Source organism: Colletotrichum chrysophilum (genome assembly GCF_026319265.1).
Source record: "Colletotrichum chrysophilum strain AFK26 chromosome Unknown scaffold_7, whole genome shotgun sequence".
In the NCBI taxonomy this organism is placed as follows: domain Eukaryota; kingdom Fungi; phylum Ascomycota; class Sordariomycetes; order Glomerellales; family Glomerellaceae; genus Colletotrichum; species Colletotrichum chrysophilum.
The window spans coordinates 264558-291238 of NW_026517294.1; the positions used below are offsets into that span (position 1 = coordinate 264558).

At 55.0% G+C, this 26681-nt stretch overlaps 5 protein-coding genes and 1 non-coding gene across 6 annotated transcripts; 2 read left to right on the top strand and 4 right to left on the bottom strand.

Moving 5' to 3' along the window:
• Window positions 1–1518: 1518 nt before the first annotated feature.
• Window positions 1519–1599, top strand: COL26b_001579. Its single transcript has one exon. It is a non-coding gene; the product is annotated as a tRNA-Gly (tRNA).
• A 1271-nt stretch (window positions 1600–2870) lies between these two features.
• On the bottom strand, window positions 2871–4011 carry ATG3 (E2-like enzyme; the record flags this gene model as incomplete). Its single annotated transcript, XM_053174526.1, has 3 exons — window positions 2871–2924; window positions 2980–3451; window positions 3506–4011. 3 exons carry the CDS (start codon window positions 4009–4011, stop codon window positions 2871–2873), a joined length of 1032 nt encoding a protein of 343 aa, XP_053041457.1.
• Window positions 4012–4925: 914 nt separating this feature from the next.
• Window positions 4926–5927, bottom strand: COL26b_001581 (uncharacterized protein; the record flags this gene model as incomplete). The annotated part of the gene is made up of 1 exon (XM_053174527.1): window positions 4926–5927. One exon carries the CDS (start codon window positions 5925–5927, stop codon window positions 4926–4928), a length of 1002 nt encoding a protein of 333 aa, XP_053041458.1.
• Window positions 5928–9935: 4008 nt separating this feature from the next.
• On the top strand, window positions 9936–15685 carry COL26b_001582 (uncharacterized protein; the record flags this gene model as incomplete). Its single annotated transcript, XM_053174528.1, has 3 exons — window positions 9936–10391; window positions 10448–15509; window positions 15564–15685. 3 exons carry the CDS (start codon window positions 9936–9938, stop codon window positions 15683–15685), a joined length of 5640 nt encoding a protein of 1879 aa, XP_053041459.1.
• Window positions 15686–17058: 1373 nt separating this feature from the next.
• On the bottom strand, window positions 17059–20141 carry COL26b_001583 (uncharacterized protein; the record flags this gene model as incomplete). The annotated part of the gene is made up of 2 exons (XM_053174529.1): window positions 17059–19600; window positions 19651–20141. The coding sequence occupies 2 exons, from the start codon at window positions 20139–20141 to the stop codon at window positions 17059–17061; spliced, it is 3033 nt and encodes a 1010-aa protein (XP_053041460.1).
• A 1280-nt stretch (window positions 20142–21421) lies between these two features.
• COL26b_001584 (uncharacterized protein) lies at window positions 21422–26634 on the bottom strand (the record flags this gene model as incomplete). The annotated part of the gene is made up of 2 exons (XM_053174530.1): window positions 21422–26268; window positions 26400–26634. 2 exons carry the CDS (start codon window positions 26632–26634, stop codon window positions 21422–21424), a joined length of 5082 nt encoding a protein of 1693 aa, XP_053041461.1.
• Window positions 26635–26681: the final 47 nt, after the last annotated feature.

The following is a 26681-nucleotide window of genomic DNA, read 5'->3' on the forward strand; positions in this document are numbered from 1 at the left end:
CGTAGCCCATGGTTTCCTCCACGAGTGCATTACATGTTCTTGTGAGAGCTTACAGGTCTTTGTGCGCTGAGGTTATGTTGAAAGCCGTCGCGGAGACAATAGCAGCCAAACGCAACGTTTAAGAGGCAGCGGTCGACTTACAACGATATCAGCTCAGCAAGGGTAGATGACAATTCGTCCTCTGAACCTGAAAACCTGAGTTCATAGGCACAGACTTTTATTCATTATGCAGGCTTGACTTTCATGTGCTGCGGACAAGTTCAGTTTCCTTGTCACCATAACCTAAGATATTTGGAACTGCGTTGAATTTTGTAGGAAACCAGCGTTCGTCAACTTTCTCATAGACTCAAGCGATCTGGCTATTTGCGTCTACTGCCAGTTCCAAAACCAGCCTTATTGTAAAAGCTAGCTACTCGACTGCGCGAGTAGGATTAATGACCGGCTAGGCAAATCTAAACATGGAATATGTTAATTTGGTAAAACATCAAATCAAGACATGCGATGACTTCTTCGCTGCTCGTGCACTGTCCTCTGTCTTCAGATGCAACAACAATTCTATCAGGACTACTCTCGCAGCCAGAGTTCTGATGAAATCGAGATAGATTGGGTAGAGGAATGGTTTGCCGCGGTTTCAATAAGTGGCCAAGTTATTGAAGTAGTAATATCGCAGCGTCAAGAAGAAGTTCAATCTGGTGAGGATTTCATACGGGCTCTTTCAGGCCGCCGCAGATCGTTGTCTCGATGCTCATCACCAAGCCTGTTGGAAGTTTTCGGAGCTGGACCTTGGCCCTGCTGCTTCATCTCGTAGACTCCAGAACCTACACTGAGATGAATGCCGTCTTGTAATATGAAATCATCAGCCTTGCTCTTTAAGGCTGGTGGAAATCTGTGTATAGAATTCAAAACAGCATGATTGAGCTACAGCCCATGGAACAAGAGCAATGCACGTAGTTTACCTAGGTGCCGCGTGACAGAAGGGGCCACAAAGACAAACAGCTATTGAGACTTAAGCCTAAGAGAAACCTGGCTGATCATAAGAAAGGTACTGTTTTTTAAAATCGTGATGCTTTCATGGACATATTGACTAGGTGATCTCGGCAGGTCTTCTATATCTGTCTGTGGCTTCTACGACATTAACGGCTTATATGAACCAGAGCCCAAAGATCAGTGTATAGAAAGAAGCTAAGCAATCGAAATTACAAGATGTAATGACATGCTGACTACATGGTTAATGTCGTATGAACATGCAAAGCCATGCGCATGCGCTATCGAGGCAGATAGGAGTTGCGCAAGATGAAGTTTCTCGCTGTGCAGAGGGCTCTCGATCTCTACCAAAACGCCAAGTCCCTGGACCAAAATGAGAGAGAAAGTAAGCTCTGGCCCCGAACTACATCACCGTCTTCCAGAAACCCCATCCGTCGCCCGGCTCCATCCCCATCATCGACCCCCACCCGAATATGAAGCCGCATCCACCCTCCGCCCCTCACCGATCCCAGCATCGCCAGGATCATCCAACCAGCGCCGATGGTTTAGTGGTAAAATTCTCCGTTGCCATCAAGCAGCGTCGGGGAGCCGGGGGTCCGATTCCCCCTCGGCGCAACTTTTTGGTTTGGTTACTTGGGTTGGCGGTTGTGGGTGTTAGGATGTTGGCTTTTTGGTTTTCTTCGTCCCTGAACTGAGGTCAGTCAGTCAGTCTTTCAGATGAAAATTCGCGTGGGGCGAGAGTCACTCTGAAGTGCCCCAACGGAAAGAACGAACGGCAGCGTACAGTTCTTGGTTGTGTAGACTTGAGCTGGGTTGTTCTACGCGGTTAGCTAGACTCTGAGCGCCGTGATAACTTTCCGCTACGGCCCGCGAGGCTACGGGAAGAGATCTTTCCGCGTTGAAGCGAGTTCTCAGCATGAGTAGAAGTAGATACGAGACGTCTTAGGCTGCATTGGCTATGTATATGCAATGAAGGCAGTCCTGTTCGTCAAGCTAAATGATCAGATAAAGACGGCTAAACAGATGCAATTCAAACATACAGGATATTGCATCCATGAAGTGCACGTTGAAATTTGTGCGCACATGGCTCAACAACGCTACGAGGTCGCTTAAGTTTGATGTTGCCTCTCTCGGTCGAAACATTAGCAGGCGAGCACTCTATCCGCAAAGCGAAGTTTCTCAAGCGCAGGGCTTCCAGAAGTTTACTGACGGATTATGTGGAATGCCTTTTCGACGTGACCGTATCAGGAATGAAATATCTTTATCTGGGCTTCGCTAGGAAGATAAGTAGTCTCGTGAGAAGAAGACGACCCATGTTTACTGTGGTTACGCGGCTACACATTTCCTACGTGCTGAAAGTACGACCGTGTAGGTGCTTTTAATTCCAAGGAGAACCCAAAGAGAAACTGCGCGTTTGTAGATCGAGGCCAAGTTGTCAATGGTGATAATCTCCATCGTCTGTGGGGGGAAGAATCGAGGAGGCATATAGCGAGGCACCTACAATCTGGCAGCCAACCAAAGAACGTGGCCGTGAGAGAGTCGCTGACAGGTCTAGATGCGGCTCAAGCTCGCCCGATATTTACGATGAATCTCACTTCCCCTGCCTCACACCTCTCTTACTGGACGCTGTGCCCTCCCCATTGCACAATATTGAGACCTAAAAGACGCCACAAGTCACGCAATGCCTACCTATGATCATGAACGAACGAAGACTGGAGTAAAAAAAACATGCCGTAGTGTCTTCTTGACTTTGTAGTCTAATGGAATTCTCGTTATCGCCGTTACCCGTAATCTAACCCCGTGTCCAAATCTGATGATGAAAACCCGCAGTGGTGTGCAAGCCGTGAGGAAACAGACTCCTAACCCAGAACCGTGCCAAAGGGCATTTACACTCCCATCGTGAAATCGTGTTCGATGCCAGGTGTCACACTGGCCATAAACTGCGTTTCTGTTAGCAAACACACCGGCCATGCCCCCAACTTGCGTGATGCGAACCTTCAAGAAAACAACCAGGTACTGATCCACCCGGATAGCAACCTCCTGGTCGTCAACCTCGCTTTGCTCGACCTCCTCCCACTCGTCGTTCTTATCGGCGGTGGCCTGGGCGTCCTTAACATCGAGCTTACCGAGTTCGTCTACGAGACCTTCCATGCCCTGGTCGCCCCCCACGGCCTTGCCGGCCCTCAGCTTCTCACGGCGGATGCGGAGCGCGGCGTCGGCGCGGTCGAGCAGTGTCTTCATGACAGAGGCGTGCTTGCAAGGGTGCACGCTCGCCATCTTGATGTTGTTGGCGAAGAAGGGGAAATCCTCGAGCGTCACCGTCTTATCCTTGTAGTCGCCAACAATATCGTCCATCATCGACTTTGGGGGAAGGGGTTGCCCGTTGGGGTTGTAGCCCGACAGGTAGAGGCGGGGTGTGCGGTAGTAGGCTGAGTACATGATGTAGAGGGTGTATGTTCGGCGACCACTTTTGCAGGTGTCAGCATCACATTGCGACGGTTAACCCCGGGGCAGTCCCTACCTGTTCTTGTTCTCTCCTGCGTCGGGAATGATAGCCTCGTCGTCATCCTCGTCCTCCATGTCCGGAATCTCGTCGTCTTCGACGACCTCCCTCTCGCCGACGTTGCCGGAGTCGTCCACCGTCCGAATCTCCTTCACCTTCAGCGGCTGCGAGCTCGCCAGACCGCCCGTCCGCAGCCAGCCATCCTCGTCGTCGTCACCGCCTCTAGCGCCCTCGACGACGGCCTCCTCGTGTCCCGCGTCGCCAGCAAAGTCATCGTCCAGCCGGCGGTTGCAGGGGACGTTGCGGGTGACGAGATATTGCTTTCCAGGAGGCAGGTAGCTGGCGCGACGGCTGTCGGCGTCGGCGTCGCCCCAGGACCAGGTCGGGAACTTGTAGACGAGGTAGTCGCCCGCTGCGACGAACTCGTCGGGGGTGATCTCGCCCGTCTGGCGGAAGGTCGACTTGTTCGATACCGGGGCGTAGCGGTCGCGCAGGGTGTTTACGGTCGAGTAGAGGAGATTCATTGTTGTTTGCTGCGGGCACGTGGGTGCGTGCGGTGTGTGTTCTGTCGTGCTGTTGCGTTAAAGATGGCGGGGTATGTTGGATAGTCTGTACTCGTTGTGATGCGATGCGATGCGATGCGCGCGGGTCTGTTGCGGTGCTCGGCTCGCGGGGCTGGAGATGTAGTTGGTAAGAGTGAAGTCGGCGTCGCGGCCCGGCTCTCTGTCGTCACCGGAATGATGTAGCCTCTGAGGTTCCGCCTGATGTGATGACTGGGAGTAGAGCTGTGGCAGCTGTTCCGGCCGATCACATGGATGGCGGGGTTGTCTCACGATTGGACAGGGAAGCAGGTGGCGGGGTGACGCCTGCCTAGGGGCTTATCTTATCGGTGCTGGTGGCTCTTTGGTGGTAGGCACCTCAGCTCTTGACTTTGAAATGGAGGTGACGGGATCTCGGAAGACACTGGCGCCATTCATAGTGACTGAGGAGGGGCACGGATCTCATTTGCCAAAAGCCGTTTGAACCGTCTTGAGTGTGCCTCTGCCACCTACGCAGTGTTTTGCGCAGGTGGTGCAGCACAGGCACTTGCCGATCCCGCCTGAAACTCGTGTCTGCTAGCTTTCTTGTTTCTGGGCGTGGGTGTTCTCAAATTCCATTTAGAAATCATGAAGCAAATCGGAACTATGGAGTCAAGGATGCGATGAAAGAGACGGTCATGGAAACTAAATCACAGCCTGCGAGACGATTCTGCACACCTCATGAGTTGGAGAACAATCTGTAGTTTGGAGCTTTGTTGCTGGCGACTGGTTTCAAGGTCAGGTTTGCATATTTACATGGAATGTCTCTCACGCCCAGATTACACTTCTGATGACGCTTTTTGCAAACCTCATTGGTCGACCCTATTTTGGCTAAATAGACACTGGTATCTACGTGGAACTCATTCTTCTTCCTCATCGCTGACCTCTTCACCGGCTTCAATCGCCTCCTGGCGCCTCTTTGCAGCGCGTTCTCTCTTGCGCTCCAACAGCTTCTTCAAGCGCAAGGCAGAGTTGAATACGCCGTTTGTGCCTGCCCCGCAGGCAGCACACGTCGGGTCTTTTCTGTACCTCTTGAGCGCGCATGGCTCGCAAAAGTAATGCCCGCATCTCGTGATGATCGGCGCCTTGTACGCCTCTGTACAGATAATGCACGCGAATGGGATGTTCTCCAGCATCGCGTCCTCCTCATCGTCATCGTCGTTCTCCACGTTGGTCCTGTCCGCGCTCGCTACCACGGTGCCTCCTATGTTCTTCTTGCCCTTTGTGACACTCTCCCATTCCTTATCGAGCTGCCAGCCCGCCTTGTAGTCTTCACGAGCGTGCAGATACTTGCAGTTGTCGCCAAATCCACAGAAACCCGTTTTTTTATAATCTTTGCATGTGTCCGGAGCGAAGTCGGTTACGGTGATGGTTCTGATATTCGTAGGTGCCTTGATGGGCCCTACTGTTCGGCTTGGCGCATCGGGGTTCTTCTGGATGAACGATGTCTGGTTTGCGAGCCCCTTGTATGTTCCGTCAGGCGCTTGCGATGGCCTCGACCGTGCCGAACCAAGAAGGTTCTTTGCGTCGAGCGCGTCCTTGCCGTCCTCGTCATACCAGTTGCTGTGTTTTGTCGCATCATTGCTGTCCGTTATGGGGACATTACGATCGGCTTTGAAGACTGTGGCTGATAGCTCCTGCCTCGAGGCGGCTTGGTCTTTTGAGGATGCGGTAATGGCGCCGGTCTTCTTCCGTCTCTTGATCCTTTGGCCCGTTTCGTCTTCGGAGGAGTAGTCGGAATCGGAGTCGCTGTTGGCGGGTGGTGGCGTGGCGGGCCTCTTGCGGATATTGGCCTTGCCCTTGGCGCCTCTCTTCTTGAATACGGCAACGGGAGCAGCCGCTGCGTCTGCGCCTGCGTCCATGTCTGATGTATCACCTGGACGGGCTCGCTCGTGGGGGTATGTGTATTTGATGAAGGACGGACAGTGTGTATCTCGCCTGCGGGAGATTTTGTCTTCGCTCGCGGTGTGCGTGTGTTTGATGAAGAACGGACAGTATATATCTCGTCTGCCGGAGATTTATCAAGTGGTAATTGGCAAAGGCGGTAGTTGAAATGAAGTTTGGGTGATCCTGGGGCGCTTCTTTAGCTTGGGCGTCGATCGCAAATGATGAACTTCTAGAAGGCTGAAGATCAAGCCACAAGGCTGACAAAGCGCGTGGCTTGAGCTGGGCGACGATGGTGACGGGCGAGGCCAATCAGCTGACGGGCGGGGCAGCTGGAGCTGGGCTGACAGGTCCAAATCAGCGGTATACCAGGGCATGACATGATTGGGCAACAGCGGGGTCATTACGAGAACCTTGCAGGGGTGAGCTTCCACGACCGGCTAGCGCAGACTCATAGCGGAACCACTGGACCAGGCTAAAATTGGCCAAAGTTATGCGGGCAACGGCCAGCAGCCTGCAGGCAAAAACACATCGAGCAGATCGCGTGTCTTTTTTGCTTTGAAGCGATGAGATATGGCGGTATGGATTGGCGGGGGAAGAAGCGAGAGGTGGTGGATGAGTTATGCCTTGCCGACGCCATGCCATGCCATGCGCGATGCGACTGATTGCTTGCATGATGCCGCGCCGCGCTGGGGAAAATTGGCTTGGGGGCGCACCCGCGGGGACGAATAATTCGTACTTTGGAGGTTATCGCTCTATCTACTGCGCAACTTGTTAATGAGGAGGTTGGGAACAAGGTCGCCAGGGTCAAGGGCCGTGTGAGGATGAGGTTGTGTTGTTGAATCTGACCCCCTCGATTGGCTACGGCTCTGGTTGTGGAGGGATAAACAGCTACAAAGAGTGTATGACTCTGAAGGGTAAAAGATGGGACGAACGAGTAAACATTGCCCCTCGATGGTGCATGAAGCCATCGTAAAACACATGCCACTGAAGTCTAGTCAGACTCCCGATAGGTGCTCCGGAGCTTACCTTACCTGAAGAGCGCAGTAGCATGCAGAAGCTGTGCTGCGTGCAGCAGGAGGCGCCCCAGCATCTGACCGTACAGTGCCCTGTACTCATTCTGTGTAAGTGAGGAGGAGAGTGACACCCTGTGCTTGTGCTTGTGCTGCGATCTGATTCCCCAATGCCTGGCTGCAACCGGGTGCGGCGACCCTGCAACTGTCGTCACAGTGGCTTCGCAGTGCCTCGCTGGATGGATCCCCAGAAGCTTTCGCTAAGGCATGCTGAAATTGAAGGCTCCCCAGAAGGGGGTCGAGCTGAGCTGGGGCAGTTGTGGTGATGATGATTATGATGCGCCGGATGGATGACGGCCAGGGGAGTTTGTTGCTTGGTTCTGGGAAGTTGGCTCTGCCCATGCCATCATGCCGTCTTAAGAAGATTCAGGAAGCAATAACGGTTGGCGAGGGGAGCTTTGCACACCAGCTCAATAGCGCTACCGAGGGTCAGGTAGTTGGGTAGCTACGCCATGATCAAGCGTGCGATGGCTTGACGGGAAAGGCGAATTATCGAAAAAGGCACGCAGCGTACTGCGCGAGAGCACACGATGCGTATGTAAGGTACATGCGTTGTCGGCGCATCCCGGCCAGAGTTCATGTACCTGATCCGCCAACACCCACATACTGTAAGGTACCCGAGTTGCACACTTTCACACTTGCACAACTCAAGAGTGGCAGCTCCACGGTGGAACCCTGAAGTGCAGTGACCTGGTCGTGGTTCATTGGAGAGGATGGAGACGTTGCCAACAATCCCAGGCAAGTCGCTGAGAAAACCCTGGGCCAGACAGGCATTCGCAGGCAAATGGGACAGGCTCAGGCTTGGGGCCTAGTTCACAAGCGAACGGGCAGAGAGGAGCTGGCTCTCTCGTCAAAACCTCATGTGCTGGGTCCTGCTCTTTCTGGTCCTGGTCTGGATCCATTCTGCGGTCGAAGAGGAGGAAAACACATTCTCAATATCCCCTCGCGTCTCCTCTCTCTCATTCTTTCTCCTCTTTCCCATTAACCCACGCCTCGCCTCGCCTTACTAACCCCCTTCTCCCTCCTTTCCCTCCCTCCACCCCTCTCTCTGTTTTTCGTGCCGACGCCGACAACCGCGACCGCGTTTCTTTCGTCCCTCACTTCTCTTTACAGACCGCCACTTTGTATTCGTAGTATTTGTATCACGAAGTCGAATTGACGACCGTAATCGGAAACCAACCACGCACAGGACACAGATCAGATCAGATACAAGAGACGTAATAATCTCTTTTCTCTCTGGGCTGTTCATGTCTATGCTGGTTCGGGGCATTTTGTTTTAATTTTACCCTTCTTGTCACCCATCTTTTTTTTTATTTCGTCTTACATCACCTTGCCCTGTACACATTTAGGTGTCGCGTTTACTCCCACCTTCCCTACCTCACCTCACCGCGCGGTACCAACCATCATCCAGCTTGGTCGCCAACCTACAGGTATCTTACCTGCATCTACCCGACCCTACTACCCTCACTACCACCTCCCGTTACCCTTTTTGTTATCTATTATTCTTGTCACTCTTTTTTATCTTTGCGCAAGTCTTTGTCGTCCGCCCACAGCCCACTCCGTCCGCCGCAGCGCACTCTCATTCGTTTCCGACCGATCGACCGACCGACTTGCGACCCTGCGAATACCCAACCAGCGGCCACACAGAGAGAGACACAGAGTCAGTCACCACCTCGCCAATTGGAAAGCTGCAGTCTGCTTGTTGCCCGTCGCCAATCCAACGGCGACCTGTCACTGTCGCTCCCACGCCCACCTGACTCCTCCTCCTCCACCGCCGCCGCTGCGCACACCGTATCGCACTGCATTGCGGGCATCCATCGTACAGCTCAGTGCCGCAATCGCTGGATCTGCAGATAGTCAGCCTTTCCCAGGGACTGACTGAGACTGAGACCTCTGCTCCTCCCGAACACGCCAGATCATTTGATTTTTCTCCCCCTGGCATCGTTCGCCCATCCCAACCGAGACTCCGGGAAACGGCAGACCTTTCCTAATAATACCTTTGTCTCTCCTTCTGGCGGTTAATTCCTCATTGTCTTTTTTACCCAGCTCTTCGGCAACACCTGTCCTAAAGACGTCGTCTTTCGCCCGGTCTTTTCAGCTGACCTCATTGCGTCCGTGTGTGGAGAGCAACCTGGAAGAAAGAAGAGAGAGAAATCCGCTGGGACCTGACGTTCTAGCGCTGCAAGCAAAGCAAGTCAGTGGTGCGGGCGCGTCTAGCTTAGGGCCATCCCACCAACCCCGTCCCATCCCATCCCATCCTCTCTAGCTGCAGCCCCCGTGCAGATACTCTAGGCCAAACAACAAAGCCGACAGGCACTGCCCTGCTTTCCTGGGCACATCCTGCTGGTCGCGTAGCCCATTTCTGGCCAGCGGCTCGATCACACAACCCGGACCGGGAACCACCACTGCTGGGGACGCATTCCAGTCAACAACACACAGCCTGCACCCGCTGTCTGGGGGGGAAACAAACAACAAAGTCAAAGGTCAACAAAAAACATCACCTCTCCCCTCCCCTCGTCCCAAGCTGTTGTTTTTTCCGTTTTCGACCATACACGGCCACCGCGATCCCCTCTCCGGACCCCTCTCCTCCTCTTAGGTTCTTGTCCTTCTTTTTCTTGTCCGACCTGTTGTGTCGACAAACTTCCTGCTAGGTTCTCCAGCAGAACGGCAGCCGGCTCTGCACGCCCCGCGCTTCCCTTGCAGCATCAGCAGCAGTAGCAGCAGCAAACACAACCTCGTCCACCTCGGCCAAACTACCGGAGCTTGCTTGTTCTCGACCCGGCCGCCAATCGCGACAACCACAACCACCACCCAGACACCGAGGCGACAACACGACAACAACCTACACCGGATAATTGCACTGAATGTGGCCGCAACGAATCTAACGGCGGCGCCCCCCTCGTTACCACCAACATGGCTACTTCACTCGCCGTCGATAAACCACATTTGCCGCCCGGCGATGCGGATGCGAACGACCCCTTCGTCTCTCCCCCGGGTCCCGCCAACCAGCGATACTCTGGATACGACAGCCAATTCTTCGCACTCGGCCCCGGCGCATCGCCCGACCAGGCCAAGCGCGCATTGCAAGCACACATCGCCGACACCGAACGTCGCCTAGATGAGGCCGGAAAGCTGGGAACAGCTTTGGTTCAGCAGCGCAAGGAGCTTGCCGAGCGCTTGAAGGAGGTAGAGGAGCAGCAGACCGAAGGAGAGCTCACACCAGACCTGCGCTCAAAGCTCGTCGAAATCGAAAAGGAATTCAATGATGTCGCCCGAGAGACTGCACGGGCGTTTTTGCCCAAGCAAAGGGTGCCCAGCAACGAGGCTGCTGGAGGTTCACCCTATGTTCCGGACGGCAAGATGGGAAGAGTAAGTTTCGCATCTTCTGATGAATGCGCGCTCTGGCGCTAACCTCGACGCTGCAGCGCTCCGTCAGCCCCTCAAAGTTCGAGAACATCGCCACAGGCTCGCCCTCCAAGTTGAGTGTACCAAATCGCAAAGTCCGCAACCAGCCTTCAAGTCGCATACACGATATCGAGTTCGCCGCCGAAATCAGCACTTCGCTTATCGCACAAGTCCGCAACCTCCAGTCCCTCCTCGCCGAAAAGGATGAGGAGCTCAAAGACACCAAGGCCGAAAAGTCAAGGCTAGAAATCGAGACGGAGAGCTTTCAGCAGCGCGTGAAGACACTCGACGAGAGCGAAAACAGGTACAAAGATGAGAACTGGAACCTCGAGACACAGGTGCACGACTTGGTCGCTGCCCAGAAGGATGCCGCCGATCGCGAAAAGAAGTTGACGCAAAGTCTCAATGTCTTGCAAGCAGAGAAGAATTCGGCGCAGAAGGAGCTCGACGAGGCTAAGGTATCTATCGCCAAGCTGACCGAGGAGCACGAGAGATTCGCCAGGCATCTTGACCTCGACTTGACAACGGCCAAGAAGAATGCCGCCGTCGCCGAGACGGAAAGAAACGCGCTGCAGCGCAAGGTCGATGACCTGATGAGCCAGAACCAAGAGCTTGCCAGAGCCATCTCCTCTCAACGTGGACGCCTGTCTGACCGCGATTTCGGTCGTCTCCCTAGTGACGAAGACCTGGATAGCGGAGCGGACGGCTTCACCCCCGAGCACTCACCGCCGCCGTCTCCTATCAAGGGAACTCCCCGCCACGCCATGCTCGAGTCCGAGACTCTCAAGAGCTCTCTTCTGCACGCTCAGCGCACCATTCAGAGCCAGAAGACGGTCATCCACCGCGAGAAGACTGAGAAGCTCGAGCTTAAGCGACTGCTTCAGGACACCCGCGATGAGCTGGAGAAGCTTCGCACCGACGCCGCTCCTGCTCCCGCTCGCCGCAACCGCAAGGTCGAGTCTAGAGAGTTCAAGAAGCCTTCCCGCGGACTGCTTGGAGGTCACCGTCACAGCCGCAATGAGATCTACACCGACGACGCTGAGTGGGAGGAAGCTACGGAAATTGGCAGCCCCAGAACATCGCCTACCTCTTACTCGACCTCGACTGTTCGCAGACCCGGCAGCAGGATGCAGATCACGGACACCAGTGATCAGTTCGACACAGCCAATGAGACTAGCGATGCCGCCTTCGAGACCGCGAACGAGCGGGGAACTGAGACTGAGGACTTCCAGACCGGCGCCGAGGATCTCTCCGGTTCTGATTCTGGAACCGAGACCGAGAGCCCGTCTAAGGGCCGCGAGCTCCGCCAGAACTTCGCGCTTAGTGGTGGTCGCAACTCCTACGACAGCACTGCATCGACCTCAGCAGATGAAGACGACGACTATGTCGAGTACGTGCGAACACCGACATCGCAACACTCTCATCAACGCATGCGCGTCAAGCTTAGCCGGGGACTTCTCAACCGCCGCTCTAGGCAGGCGAGCGAGGAGCCAGCCTACCAAAGCAGCCCGGCCAGCGCCGCCACCGGCAGCGCTGCTGGAACACCTCAAGCTGGTGGTCAAAGCCTGTTTGCTGAGCTTGCTGAGCTCGAGACCAGCGATGCCGAGTCCGTCGAAGGCACTCCCAGCCGCGCGAGATCTGCTACCCCGAGTGCTGATTCGGAGGTTTCTCAAGCCACGACGACCATTCCCTCGTTGTCTCTCACCACTCCCGACACCAGCGGCATGACGGACCCCGTCAAGAGGCCAGCTGCTCCCAGACCTGCTATGGTTGATTCCGGAATGATGACTGAGCCGATGGTCCGCTCTCCTCCGATGTCACCAGTCAGCGTTGTCCACGATGACCGAGATATCCCATCACTTGGTTCTTTGGTGGCCGCAAACCAGATCTCCGACGGACTCAAGTCTCGGCCGCTGTCCACGATTTCCTACAGCGATGCAGGCGCTCAGTACGACATGGACGAGAAGCTCGCGCAGTTCCCTATGCCGCCATCCCCCAACAAGCAGTTCGTCCTGCCGCCGCTGCCCGAGCTTAGCATGTCTTCAATCGATATTCAGGACATCGAACCCGTCGTCGAGCCTGAGACGCCTCTGCCGGCGCCAGCCCCGCTCACTATGACATCGATTGTGTCTGAGGCGGTTGAACCCAAGGCTGAGCCTGAGATCGTGCCTTCAGCCCCTGTCTTGGCCTACACCCCTCTTGTCTCGGAGGTTGTTGAGCCCAAGGCTGAACCTGAGGTGCCGCCTCCCACGCTGAGCATCTCATCCTTCCTTTCCGAGGCGGTTGAGCCCAAGGCGGAGCCGGAGGTGCCACCTCCAGTGTTGAGTCTTTCTGCACTCCACGCACACAACCTCGAGCCCGTGGCCGAGCCACCGGTTCTCCCGCCGGCACTCAGCCTGTCTGCGCTGCAAGCTCATGACATCGAGCCAATTGCGGAGCCTGAAGTTCCTCCTCCAGCTCTCAGCCTTTCGGCCTTGCATTCCCACAACCTGGAGCCGGTTGCTGAACCCCAGGTCCTTCCTCCAGCTTTGAGCCTTTCTGCTCTTCACGCACATAACCTCGAGCCCATCGCCGAGCCCGAGGCTGTGGTTCCTACGCCCGACCTCACCATGTCTGCTCTTGTGTCTGAGGACATTGAGCCCAAGGCTGAGCCCGAGTCCGAGGCCGTCAGGGCCGTGCCCGCACCTATCCCGGTTCCGACGCCGGCGCCGGCTCCAATTCTTAGTCTCTCGTCCATTGCCTCAGAGCACGTCGAGCCCAAGGCCGAGCCCGAAGTCGTTCAGGAGACTCCTGTCCTCAGCCTCTCTGCGCTCTATGCCCACAACCTTGAGCCTAGAGCAGAGCCTGCGGTTTTGCCTCCTGCCCTCACTCTGTCGTCCATTGTGGCGGAGAATGTCGAGCCTAAGGCAGAGCCCGAGATCGTTCCTCAGTTGGCGTTCTCGTCAATCGCGGCCGAGAACATTGAGCCGAGGGAGGAGCCTGAGATCATCCCTGCCCCGCCAACCCTCAGCCTCACAGCGATTGCCTCTGAAGACATCGAGCCCAAGGCTGAGCTCCCCCCGACTCTCACCTTGTCTTCGCTCTCATTCGCCAACATTGAGCCTCTTGCTGAGCCTGAGGTACTGCCACCGCCGCCTCCTGCGCTTAGCCTTTCGTCCATCGCGTCGGAGAACATTGCGCCGAAGGCTGAGCCCGAGGTCCTCGCGCCTCCCCCTGCGATCCTGGCGTACTCCAACATTCACTCCCAGGCCGTGTCGCCCCGCGCCGACCCTGTCCCCTCTTTGGACTTCTCTACGCTTCTCTCCCAGCAAGTCGAGCCTGTCCAGTCGCCCGAGGCTAAGATTTCCAAGCCCAACTTCGCCTTCTCGAACATTGAGTCGATCGAAACTCACCCAATCTCGCCTCGCAGCCCCAAGCGGGACGGCTTCATCATCCCTGCCGACATGGAATCGCCATTCGATGAGGATGTGCCCAGAACGCCCAAGAACGGCCTCATGGGCTCTGTTTTCGGTCGCGGCAAGAACAAGGCTCAGGCCGACCCCATCATTGCGGAGGACGAGACCCGACAATCCCCTAGTGAAGTTCGACCGTCTGAGACACCTGAGTCTCAGCGGCCCTTCAAGGAGATCTCGACCAACGCCAACGGTCGCCCTGCCCGCAAGGCCACGATCCAGACGACTGACATGGGCGCCCAGACTTCGCTCACAGCTGAGGCAATCGATGAGATGCTTCTGGCCAAGGCTCAGCCTGTCGAGGCTCAGGACAAGTCGTCGGTTTTCATTGGCACTCCCAACTCTTCGGGCACTGTTCGCATTCGCCGCCCGTCTCACGACAGCCTCAGCAGCATTTCCACCGAGCAAAAGATGGGAAGACCAAGCAGTGCTAGCAGCAACCGCATGCTTAACCAGCCGCTCCCACCGCTGCCGACGAACCACAAGGAGGCTATCGAGGCGGCAAGGACTGGCTCCAGAGCTGGATCGTCACAGGGAAGCATGGGACCCCCTCTGTGGCCCGCTTCTGCCATGAGGAGCCAACGGCCGCAAACCCCTAACGGCGGACGGCCGCAGTCTCCCCTGTCAATTGTCACCAAGAACTCGGCTACTCCTCGCATGGCTCGGGCTGGTCCTTCATACGGAACCGCCGAGGTTGCTGTTCAGTCCCCGACTAAGCTGTCGACCATGAGCAGACAATCATCGGTGTCCTCCTTCGTCTCCGAGATTGACCATCGCTTCAACCCTCGTAACGAGCTGGGTGGCATGGACCCATCTGGATTTGGCGCCAACACCGACCCTCGCATGATCCAGGCCATCACTTCCACCATGATTGGAGAATACTTGTGGAAGTACACCCGCAAGGCTGGCCGTGGAGAAATCTCCGAACACAGACACAGACGGTACTTCTGGGTCCACCCATACACTCGCACCTTGTACTGGAGCGACCGTGACCCGGCAGCTGCCGGTCGATCTGAGCTCCGTGGCAAGAGTGTCCCGATTGAGGCTGTTCGTGTGGTGACGGACGACAACCCCATGCCCCCCGGCCTCCACCGCAAGAGTTTGATTGTTATCTCTCCTGGCAGAACGATCAAGTTTACATGCACAACCGGCCAGAGACACGAGACATGGTTCAACGCTCTGTCTTACCTCTTGCTCCGCACAGCCGATGAGGGCCAGTCTGACGTCGAAGAGATGGCTGGGCACATTACCCAGGCCGATGTGGACGAGTTCAACCCCCAGTTTGGCCGTCGCACCAACTCCACGGCTCGCCCACGGCCGCCTCCATCCGTGTCCTCGTACAACTCGAGGACGACCCGCAACCAGTCCCCTGCGATTGACATGTCGATGAATGTCCCTACTCTGACCCCCAACAAGGGTCAGGCCCAGAGACCTTCCATTGGGACCCTGGGAAGGATCAGCGGCTACTTTAACACCTTCTCCAGCATGAGGAGCCGCAGTGGAGTCGCCCCCAACTCCAGCATTTACGAGGCCAGCGAGGTGCACGATAGTGCCGAGGACCTCCGGGAAATTATTGAGAGACAAGACCGGGATGCCGACCGACTGGAGAACGTGCGCGCCTGCTGCGATGGTAAGTCTGGTCCGCAAGAAGCCTCACATTGCAACGATGCTAACAAGTTCACAGGCAAGCACGACGTTGGTACACTTCATCACCACTCTAAGAGAGGCCAGCCTTCTGGCTCCCACTCCCACTCTCAACCCGGACGTTCTGCGTCTGCCATGAGCACCTTAAGGTCGCGAGCCTAAGCTGGTGGTTCGCATTCCCGTCGAACATCTCCACGCGGCTGTTGAGCAGCCTTCCTTCCCAAGTAATTTTAAAAGCAATGAAGCATTCTTCCCATCCACTCGCTACGCCACAACTGGCTCGGGGGCACCATCCCCACTCTCATGATCAATTCGCTCGCACGCAACGGATCACGACGTCTATGACAACCTTCTCCTTGCCGTCTAAACAGCCTGGGATTACCCTGCATGCCCAAGGCACCATTCTCCTTCCGTTTCCGACCTAATCAATCACGACTTGCATCCAGGACACCGCGTCCTACGACCAATTTCCTTTTTGCGCGTCTTAGTCGAATGACTTTTGATCAACAAACCCACCACCACCACTACCGCCACTCCTGCTAAAACCAACCCGCGAAAAAAAAAAACCACCGGGGATTGCCAAGATCCAAACTTATCTGGATCATGCTGGCTCTTTCTTATCTTTTTTTGTGTCCGTCTCTTGTTGTACTACGGGGAGCAACCTGTTCTTGTTCCGTATGGGGAGTTGGGTTAATCAAACTTGCCGAGCTCTTCATTTCACCGGCGTGTCGAGGCGAACTGGGGGGACCCGTGGATTAAAGCATGCATGGATTGGCATTGGGCAAATGTACCACAAACACAAACCACCGCGATGGGAATCAGTGTGGAGTTTTCATCTTTACCGTTTTGCTTTACACAGCGCGGCACTATTGTGTTTGTTGGCACTCACACACACACTCACACACACTCACACACCAAAAAAACAACAATCTTCTATGTACAACCTCTCTTGTTCTCTAACTCTCTCTTTTTTTACGTTCAGTATTAAGCGGGGGCGTGGCTCCGGCAGTCTAGTGTAGATGTAATGCCTAAAGTTGCTTCTGCCCTTGATCATTTGGCGCGCGCACGCGTTTGCGTTCTAGCGTGACTCGGGAACAGCTCCGACTGGGATCATCCCGCGACTTGACATGTGATATTTCAGGCGCCGTTTGTCATCTGTCGCCGCCACCCGTAAACGGGGGATGGCATTTCGAGGTTAGCTTCTTTGCTTGTCGTAATTTCGGTCCGGACGGATGAAAAGGTCCACCGGCCAAACTAGACTCACTCGGATACACAGGCATCAAGTCAACGGATGTGTTGATAAAGTGTGGATATGCTATTCTCAGCCCGGGGACAATAACCATCATATGTACAGGAACAGTTTTTTAAGTGTATCAAACGTCTGTTGCGTCCTTTCTCTCTCCTCCTTTATGCTGCTGCTGCTGTTTGGTAATGATCATGGTATCCTGAAATAACGCCCCTTCCGTTTGCCAGAACCCGATTTCCCCTAATCCCAGAAACCCTGATGCCAAAGAGACAAACAAAAAATTCACTATTTAGCTCGTCGCTGCCGTGGGGGCCGCAGTCCCATTACTTCCCGTGATGATGGGCTTCTTGTTCTCTTCCTCGTATACGTCGTTGGTGTTATCGTCTTCCATCCACGCGGAGTAGTCATCGTCATCATCCATGTTGGCGGGCACGGCCTCGATGGGGCTCGTGCGCCTCTCGGGGAGGGGCGGCGGGGTGCGGCTTGCTTCTTCGCTGGTGGTGCTGCCGTTGCTTCCACGGCTCTCGCGGGAGGGAGCGGTTGTAGAGATCGGTTCCTCATAGTCTTCCGTGTCTTCGGCCCATGGCTGGACGTATGCCGACGGAGGGCCGTTCTCGTCCATCGGAGTCGTGGGCTCAGAGTCGAGGGGCGCTTCGACGACGAGCATGTTCTCGCCGCCGTCGTTGCTGTTGTCGATGTGGCGACGTGAGGGTAGCGGGGGAGGCGGCACTGGTCTCCGCTCCCAGCGGTCCGACTTGCTTTCGACCAACGGGGGCGGAATCGGTTTGCGAGCCGGCCGACTTTCGGACAGCGCAGCTGGATGGGGTCGCTCAGGCAGCTCTGGAGGGGATATAGGCTTCCGCTTCTGCACAGGGATCGTGGTGATCTTTGAACCCTTCACGGGAGGCGGGAGGGGTGTGCCGGGTGGCGGCAGAGGTTGTCCTCGTCCCATCGGCTGGTTCAGGTCTACCGGCGGATTTTGCTCACTGGCGTTTCCATTCTTGGCGTCCTTGTGTTTTTGGAGAGCGTTCCAACCCCACTGCCTTGCTGTGACTGCAGCATTTGCGACGGCAGCAAGCGTGGTGCGTTTTCCTTCGCCGTTTGTAGAAGCAGCGCTCGATGCCACCGTGCTATTCGTATCTCGCCTGAACAAGCCCTTGGAGATTGAGCCTGTAGCGCTCTTGATCGAGGCTGCTTTCGAGGATGCCGCCGTTGTTGAGCTTGGATCTGTTGACTCGGTCGCTCGTAATGACTCGGCGGACGATGTCGTGCTTCGTCTTTTGTTAGCTACTGGCGTTCGATCGGACTCGTTCTCATTGTCGGTAGCTTCGCGAGAGGATGCAGAGGACTGGCTTCGTGCTTTCGCGACGGGTGGTGGCTTTGCGGGAGTATCGGTGGGTGTCGCGGCAGCGGAGTTGCCTTGAGATCTTGCTGACAGCGCTGCCATCATACTGGATGCGTGATCCGGTGGTGAGCTGGACGGCTTAAACATGTCTGCGTGAGCTGCATCCGTTCCGACCACTGGGTTCGCTGGACTCGATACGGATGGCGATCTAAACGGCTTAGGCTTAGATGCCGGTGATGTAGGCGAGCCCACGACATCGACGCTTGTGGACGAGCTGTTCAAGGGGCTGCTGGTTCCCTTGCCTTGTATCTTCCTGCCGAACAAGCCAGTGTGTGACGAATTCTCAACGATCGGCATGCTGTGACTCTTCTCGAACGGCCTCATATCGCTTGGTCTGAGGTCGCTTTGCAGGTCCCCTGTGTCCTCCAAGCGGTCAACCCCCTCCACATCGCCCTCTTGTGCGACGTGAGCCTCCATGCTAGGCGAGCCAACGACAGCGTCATCGTCTTCCCAGATTCCGCCTCGCCACTTCTTGTGCTCTGTGTTGAAGAAGGGCATGTCGTCCCAGAATGGTTGCACCAAAGTTTCCGCAATAACCTCCTTGATACGGTTTTCAATCTGTCGTAGAATAATGGTGTAGGTGATTTGCCTAGCACTGACGATAGGCTCGATGGTCATCTCCACTTTCGGCTGGCTCTGGAAGGAGAGCCAAATTCGATTACTCGGTGGCGGCTTGATCTTGAAGAGCATGTGTCCTTCAAGCTTCTTCAAGACCACAGCGAGAACGAGGTCGACCTCGCGGACCTTGAAGCGTGACCCAAGGTCGATGCGAGCTGTCGCAGCCACCTCGATTCGGAAGTTTCCAGTGTACCGTACATCTGCCTCCATCACACACTCGCCCTCCACGTTCAAATCCCTGTGGCGAGGATTAGTGATGATGGGGGCTGATTCGCCAGTTTCGATCCCGCGGATGGCAATGTTAGTGAGGAATGACGGACGCTTCACCCGCGCAATCTTCTTAGTGAGCTTCTCTCGAATCAGGTGTTCCAAATCGGTCGTTTTGTATATTCCGAGGAATATGCGTCCAATCATGGCATTCAGCCACCGAGTAGACAGATGCTCCTCGGACGAGTGCAGCTTCTGGACCAAAGATATAATGTTCTTGACCTCAAATTGCTTCGGTTTGGGAGCTATCCGGTCATTGCCAAAAATCTGCTCCTGGTTACGGAGCAAAGCGAAGTAGAAGTCTTCCTTTGCTGAGCAGTTCTCCGAGAAGAGGTAGAACGGTTTGGAGAGCTGACTGTCCCGACCAACCTCCGGGCCATCTGGCCTCCTCGACAAACATAACGCGTTCCGTTTGATATACAACTCTCCCTCAGGCGTTACGTCTCCTCCGGAGTATATACTGACATCGTGATGCGCAAGTGATATAACGTGTCGGACCTCGATCTGCTCGTCATCGTCAAAGAGCATCAGATGCCCATGCCTGGTACTTGTCAGTCAAACTCGTGAGGCGCATGGACAGGGTGCACCGACCTGAGAACAACATAGAAGACGTTGCCGGCGTTCTTGGGACGCTGGCTCAACCCGTTCCTGTCCAAAGGTCCTGGTGTCGGTTTCCGCTCGAAGATGCTCTTATACATGGTCTGGTAGACGCTCTGGCTGGGCGCGGCGACGGTAGTCGACCCGGTGGGCGTGGCTCGCTCGATGGGCTTCGCGTTGATCCCCATGGGCGTGTATTCACGACACACGGCGAAGTACCCCGCTGCTACGTCGTTATCCTGGGTCGCAGGCCGCTTCGCCGAGCCGTCGTCCTTATCGCCAGCCTTTGCGGCTTGCAGGGCCGTGAGATCGTCCCCGGGCTGCACGACGGAGTCCTGACCGCCATCGGCGTCAAGGCTTGTGTCGGCATCCTGGCGGTAGGGCAGAGTCAGGTAGGCATGGACGAAGACGGCGACGACGACCAAAGGTATGAAGGTCAGGCCTCCCAGGAGATAGGTGAACAAGAAGCCGGTCCAGCCCCCCATGGCTGCTGTCGCTTCACCTCCGTCTCCCAGGCTTTCCTCTGTCTTGCGGCTGCACTACGATCTGCAGTGCTGCTAGCAGATGGGTATGACGAAGTGGAGGGGTGTTGTCGGGAGCATCGGACGCTTGTTACTGCTGACGAGAATTTCGGGGTGGTACGATTCGGTGTTTCGCGGGGAGGGAATGGGAGCTCTTGTTTCAGGACGAAGGCAAATAAACACACGATTTAGCAAAGGCGACTTCTCAGAAAGTGGACAAGAAATCCCACGCGGGTTTCTAGGTCTTGGCCGCAGGACGGCGTTTCTGGATCGAAAATGGATCAGGTAAGACCAGTGGGAGGTCAGGTAGGCAGGTACTCTGGTCACTTTTGGAGCTTCCGGCGTCCAATGAGTTGCTCGAATGCCGTCATGTGATGGAGTTGCGGCGGGTGCCTTCCATATGACAGCTGGCTTGAAAGCACCTGGGCAGGTAAAGGTACCTACAGACAGCCTGTACAGAGACCCTTTGACTTTGGGGGCGAGAGTGAGCGCTGTGAGGTTGAGTTGTGGCCGGCCCTTCGGAGGCGTTCTCAGGTCTGACCTTGTGTGGATACGCAGGGCGGCTAGTGGGAGTCGTAGCGCACCAAGAGCCTGAGAGTGCCGAATGACCCGCAGACCGCTGTTCCTCGGCGGGAGAGCAGCAGCTCCGATCGGGTCGGCAGCCCACATCCCTGTCTACCCCGCGAGAATCACTGGGAATGGGTCCCCTGAGCAGCGTGAGGTCACTGAGCAGCTACGAAGGTAATGGGTCATGACAGAAGCCCAGACACTCTAAATTTGGGTTGACTGTTTGGCTTTGAAGAAAGACTTCTCAGGATTCATTAGGTGTCGATACCTAGTCATAACAAGTCGCCTCACTTTCTTCAAGACAGAGTCAATCTGGCGCGACGAGATGAAAGGAACCATTTCATTGCGGGGACCAATCTACATGCCACTCGCTTGGTGGTGTATCGCATCAGCACTTGAATCGCTCTCTTCTCATCTCCTTAAAGCACAATGAAGTCAATAATACGTCTTAGCGTATTTCTTAGTCCGTCGTGTTGGACCAGTTGTATCCGTGTAATCTCCAGCTACTTTCCGTGTGTCTTTGTTGCGACCCTCCAACCGAAACCACCGCCCGCCCAACAGTGACATCATAGCTCTTTATCAACCCAAGGCCGTTGTATCAGCCAAAACGTCCCTCACAAACGCCGGGGAAGAGGCATTCCACACCAACATGGTATCTTGATTAAAGCACAAAAGCCTCACCATTCCAACGATCCCTTCCCTGCCTTTAGTACTAGTTCCTGAATGACCGGATCCAATGCGCTCTTCTCTGTCTTGAGTCTCGTGCTTTGCTTGACGCGCGAGTAGAACACGGGGCAGTCTTTGCTGTCGCAAGGGACGTCGTCTGCCGCAGGGAGTCCCGAGCAGCTTCGGCAGATTCTGACCACTTCCATGTACCTTCTTTCTTCGTGATTCAGGCGCGTCTGAAGGTTGAAGAGAGACGACGGCGCGTCTTGCTCGCACTTCGGGCACAAGACGCCCTCCACCTGCATTTTGGCGTTGCATGAGATGCAGGATGCAGACTTCAGATACGATTCTAGAGTTTTCTTGGCCATCCCACCACCGAGTGTCTGGTCGACGCGACGGATTCGCTGCACCTTGGGCATCTCGTCGTACCACTGCCGGACGTTAGCGCCCACCAGGTTGAAGATCCTCTCCAGCGGCGGGATGAGGTTCTTCGAAATGTAGTATTCCGCATCTAGCTGGGAGTGCGAGTCCTTGAGGAGGTCTTCCGGGGCAACGCAGCGGTCGATAAGACGCGCTCCTGGGGCACCAGTGATAACCACGTAAGGCACTCGTTCTCCGTACTGTGGCTCTGCTCGAGCATCTTCGAGCATCCTTTTGGTGCTAATCAGCGCGCCGGGCGGCGGTGGGCCTTTGTCGCTGTATGTTCCGAGCTTGACTTCTCTCGCGTAGCAAAAGTCCTGGACCGAGACGGACCCACGCATGATCTTTTCGCATTGTTTCTGGAAATACGACTTGACCTCGCTCAGGTTCGCCGTCTCGAAGAGAATCTTGAGCGCCTGCTCCTCGATCTTTTGCTCTGCAGGCGTACCGTCTCGTCGGACAGTCTCGATACCTTTTGCATCAAAGTCTGGCTTGACCTGATTCTTGCTCTCGTATTTGTAGCCCACGTAGCGTTTCTTCGCAAGCAGCACGCATGGGTGGTAAACCTTCTCGAACTTAAGTTTGATAGGCCGCGGGTTCATGTCGGTGATAGCCTTGGCGATCTCGTTGCCAATGTCGAAGGCTTGGTCTTTGGTCCGGCCCTTGAGGTAGACAAACAGACTGTCAGTGTCACCGTACACAACTTCAGCCCCCCAGCGCTCTTGTGAGTGGATAAACGCAATTGCTCTTTCCAGCGTTTCTCTTCCTGTTTGCACAATGCTGTCGGCGATTTCGGAGCATGGCATCCGACCGGAGAAGGACGCCGATGTATAACCGTAGGTGACGTTGGCAAGGAGCTTCAGTGCGAGCTGTCGGTTGTTAAGCAATTGCTGCAACGTCTTGTCGTCCTTGTCTTGCTTCATCCCACTCTTCACCATGACTCGAGTTTCCAGGATCTCACCAAGCATCTTTGCGAGCAAAGACTTGCGAATCTCAGGCCTCACATACATCATCCCGTTGGGGGTAATGTTGATGTGGTCTTTCAGGAGCTCCAGAAGTCGCTTGTGTCTCTGATACTCTGTGAATCCCATCTTGTTCATCCCTCTCCAGTTGACAATACGGCCGAGGAAGGTTGAGTAGCAGAGGTTATAAGCGATCATGACGCTGGGATACAGACTTTGGAAGTCGAGCACCAGGAGTGGGCTGTTGTAGAATGCGCTCTGAGGCTCCATAACCAGTGGGAGACACTCAAGTGCATTTTGACCACCGACCTGCTTTCGGCTAGGAGAGACAAGCATGAAGTTCTCGGGTTTGGCGATCCTGAACATGATAGACTCGACCTTGAACTGCGAGCCACGGGAGAACACGGAGAAGAAGTCTACTCCCAGCAGTCGGGCCTGCTCACTGGTCCTAGGAATCAGTTCGTTTGATTCTAGGATCTGAATGTCAATCCGTGTGCGAGCAAGATAGTAGCGCAGCAGCTTATCGAGATCCCGTTGCTTGCTGCTCTTGTACCATTCCGTCAAGGTTCTCCAGGAATAGTGAGGTATGCGGCGGTGGAGCACATGCCACACTACGTTTTCCATGGTGTACTGAAGCAAATTCAGCTCCCCTCGCATGGCTCGCCAGATGTTGATCATATGTCTCCCTGTGACACGAATAGTTGAAGTCGTGTTGAAGCCCCAACGATCATTCTCTTTTCCGATTCGGCCATGGGAGTTGCTCTTCATACGAGAAAACTCATCGCAGAGGTCATAATCGTACTTGAGTCGGGCCCTCTCAATAAGGTAGCCCCATGAACTGCCGTGGACCTCGTAGCCCGTCAAGATATCAGGATCGTGGGCCCTGACAATCTCCACCATGCGGACCATAAGATCCAGCTCAGATGACTCTTCCAAGATTTCTGCTGCGATGTATCGTCTCATCCGCGCAGCAAGCTCACCATCGGGTGAAAGAACGACAACACCAGCAATAATGCCGCCAGCCACGTCCTGGCTAGCGCTAATCGTGCCGTCTGCCTTGATAGACCAGAAGATGCATTGAACCTCGTCCTCTTCAGGATTCGGGACAAACTTGCCTCTCGTGTTGACATGCACCTCCAAAGCCATGGTACTCATATACTGAGCCTCATGTTTGACGCTCGTTGACTTCTTTTTCGGCGAGTACTTGAAACCATGCTTGTTCTTTGGCGTAGGGCCGTCGACTTGAGAAAGGTAGCGTTTTGAAGCTTGCGGGGTTCCTGCAAGTTTTCCATCGATTTTCTTCGGGCCCTTTTTCGGAGGATGCTTCTTCTCCCACCATTCTTGCACCTCCTTAAATGATGGCGGTGGTTGAGCTAGCTCCCAGCTTCGGTATGAGCAAATCCTACCTTGCGCCTCATAGGCTTGGTCTGTCTTGGTCCTATCATACGGCGTGTCTGGCTTCATTCCCACACTTGCTGCAGACGTTCCAGACGGATCAAAGTCTGCAAGGTAGGGCAGCGTGTTGCTCTCGAGCCGGAACTCCCGACCAGCATATTCTCGTGGCCGAGGAGGAACATCCTTTTCCTCGCTGTAATATGCATCTTGGTAGATCGCATCGGGTATTTGCAAGTCCTTCAACGATGACGTGATATCCTTGAGAACGGGAGGCAGCGTTCCGATGATGAATTGTCTCTTGTTTGAGAAAGCCCCGAGCGCCGTCTGCGCTCGATGAAGCAGAGTTTCCGTCCCAGTCGAATCTTTGGGCGGACTCGCGATACGGACTTTCTTGGGTGTAGGGTTAGAGTCAAGCTTGGTACCTACGGTATCTGGAGCGAGGTTGAAGGACACGTGCTTCTGGGACTCTTTCTGCTCTTGCTGGGACCCCCGAGGCTGGCTCTTTTGGCTCAGTCGAAGCCTGGTGGTTGGGTCTTCCTGGCTCTTGACTACCGGGAAGGACAATTGTTGATTCGCCATCGGCTTCCCATCAGGGCCTTGAGAAGAGCGGGGGTTGGCTTGGGAGATGGAAGGAAGCATCACAACCTGTTTCATTTCCGAGTCTCCTTCTGCTGGAAGGCACGCTTTTGTGGCGACAGGAGGCGCAGAACGTGGTTGTTTTGATGGTTCTGTGGTGTCTGTTCGGGTACGTTTGATTGAAGGCGCCGCTGGATGAGGTGACACCGACCTCTTTACTGCCACTTTCCGTTGCGTGCTTGAGCGTGCCTCTTCCTTCGATCTGGAAACGAGACCCTCCGCCTCGGCGGCATCGAGCAACTCCTGCCAAACAGGCATTACAGGCGGAGTGCCAGTTTTGAGCCTGCTTGTACAGATGCCCTCGTATGGTGGGAGCGAAGGATCTCTCAGGCCCTTCACTGTGTTGTTTGGAGCCTTCACAACATGATCTCCATTGGCCTTATTACCTGCCACATTTGTTTTCGGCTTTTGACGCCCCGGTCTCTTACTCTCATTTTCAGCAGCCGGGTCCAATTGGTCACCCTTCTTCAGACCAAGTTCGTCCAACTGCATGAGGGCCTCCTCGTCAGAATCGACCGGAAATGGGTCAAAGTCTTCACCGCCTAGTGCAAGAACGCCCTGTTCGTCGACTTCGATACTGCTCGCGGGGTTTTGGTTTGATGGGGCGTGGTTGGAAGGCAAACCTAAGGCGGGCAAGAGATTCGTCGGGTACAAATCTTCCACAGACTGGAGCGCTGTTTTGACATTGGATTCCAGGGGTTTGTGCTCAACAAAGGTGTCGAAGTTTGGCTCTGATATGTCTTCTGGGTCCTTCTCGGCTTCGATGAGCCTGACCACTTCTTCTTGGTACTCCTCTTCGTGAATCCATCCTTGCGGCTGCGAGTCGCGTGCATTTGCTGACATCGAGATCAGAACTTCAGCTGGAAAGGGACTGCTGCCAGGGTCTGCGTTTGGCATCTTCAACTTCCGCCGGCGAGTCTCATCCTTCCAAAGCCCTGCCATGCTGTAGACCAATTTGACATCCGCAGGAAGCGGCTTCAATCGTTCCTCAAAGTCATGATGAAGCCTGCGTTCTTTCACCATCCGGCGGTTGATGATATTTTGCACGCAAATATCAACTTCGACAGAGCAATGACTGACCCTGGGCAAGCTCAAGTCCTCCAGTACACGGCCTCTTGGGATAGAATGGTCGTGCCAGAGGTGCTGGGAGTTTCCTTCCACATCGTAAGACGGTATTGGGCCTCTGAAGAAGACGTCGGACGCATCCAGATACCCGCAGCCGTACAGGTTGTAGTCTGTCATGAACTGCAACAAGTACTGAAGGTGCGCTTCGTAAGGCTGGAACTTCTTCTTCAAAATGACACCCTGTTGAAGCAAGTCGGCCAGCCTTGTCATGACGATCGGGTTGAACATGTAGATCTTCAGAAAGAATCTGTAGCCGACATGGAAGCCATAGAAGGGAATACCCTTCACAAGGGTGATTCGCGCCACGAACTTGGCATTATCTGCATATTGATCACGCCGATAGCTGACAGCCAGGGCATGATCAATGGAAAGATGAAGGCGATATATGTACGCTCCCACTGTACACTTGATGAGATTGTGATATGAAACAAAACGGTGAAAATACACTTACCATCCTCTGGCTCCAAGCTGCCTTGATACTCGACGTACAAGTACGGGAAAGCCCCATGTATATGAGCGCATACTTTCTGGCCAGTTTCCGTTGAACCAAAAACTCTAACGACCGGGACCTTGGGGCCCTTCTTGGCTTGTGCAGGGCCTATGTCATTGCGAAGCTGAGGGTCGTAACGTGTTGGTGTCGCCTGGTAGTGGTCGATGCAGTTCAACCTCACCCTGAACAGGTCCATCGTGGCTGCGAGCGAGACTCATGGAGGATGAGAGGAGGCGGAACCGT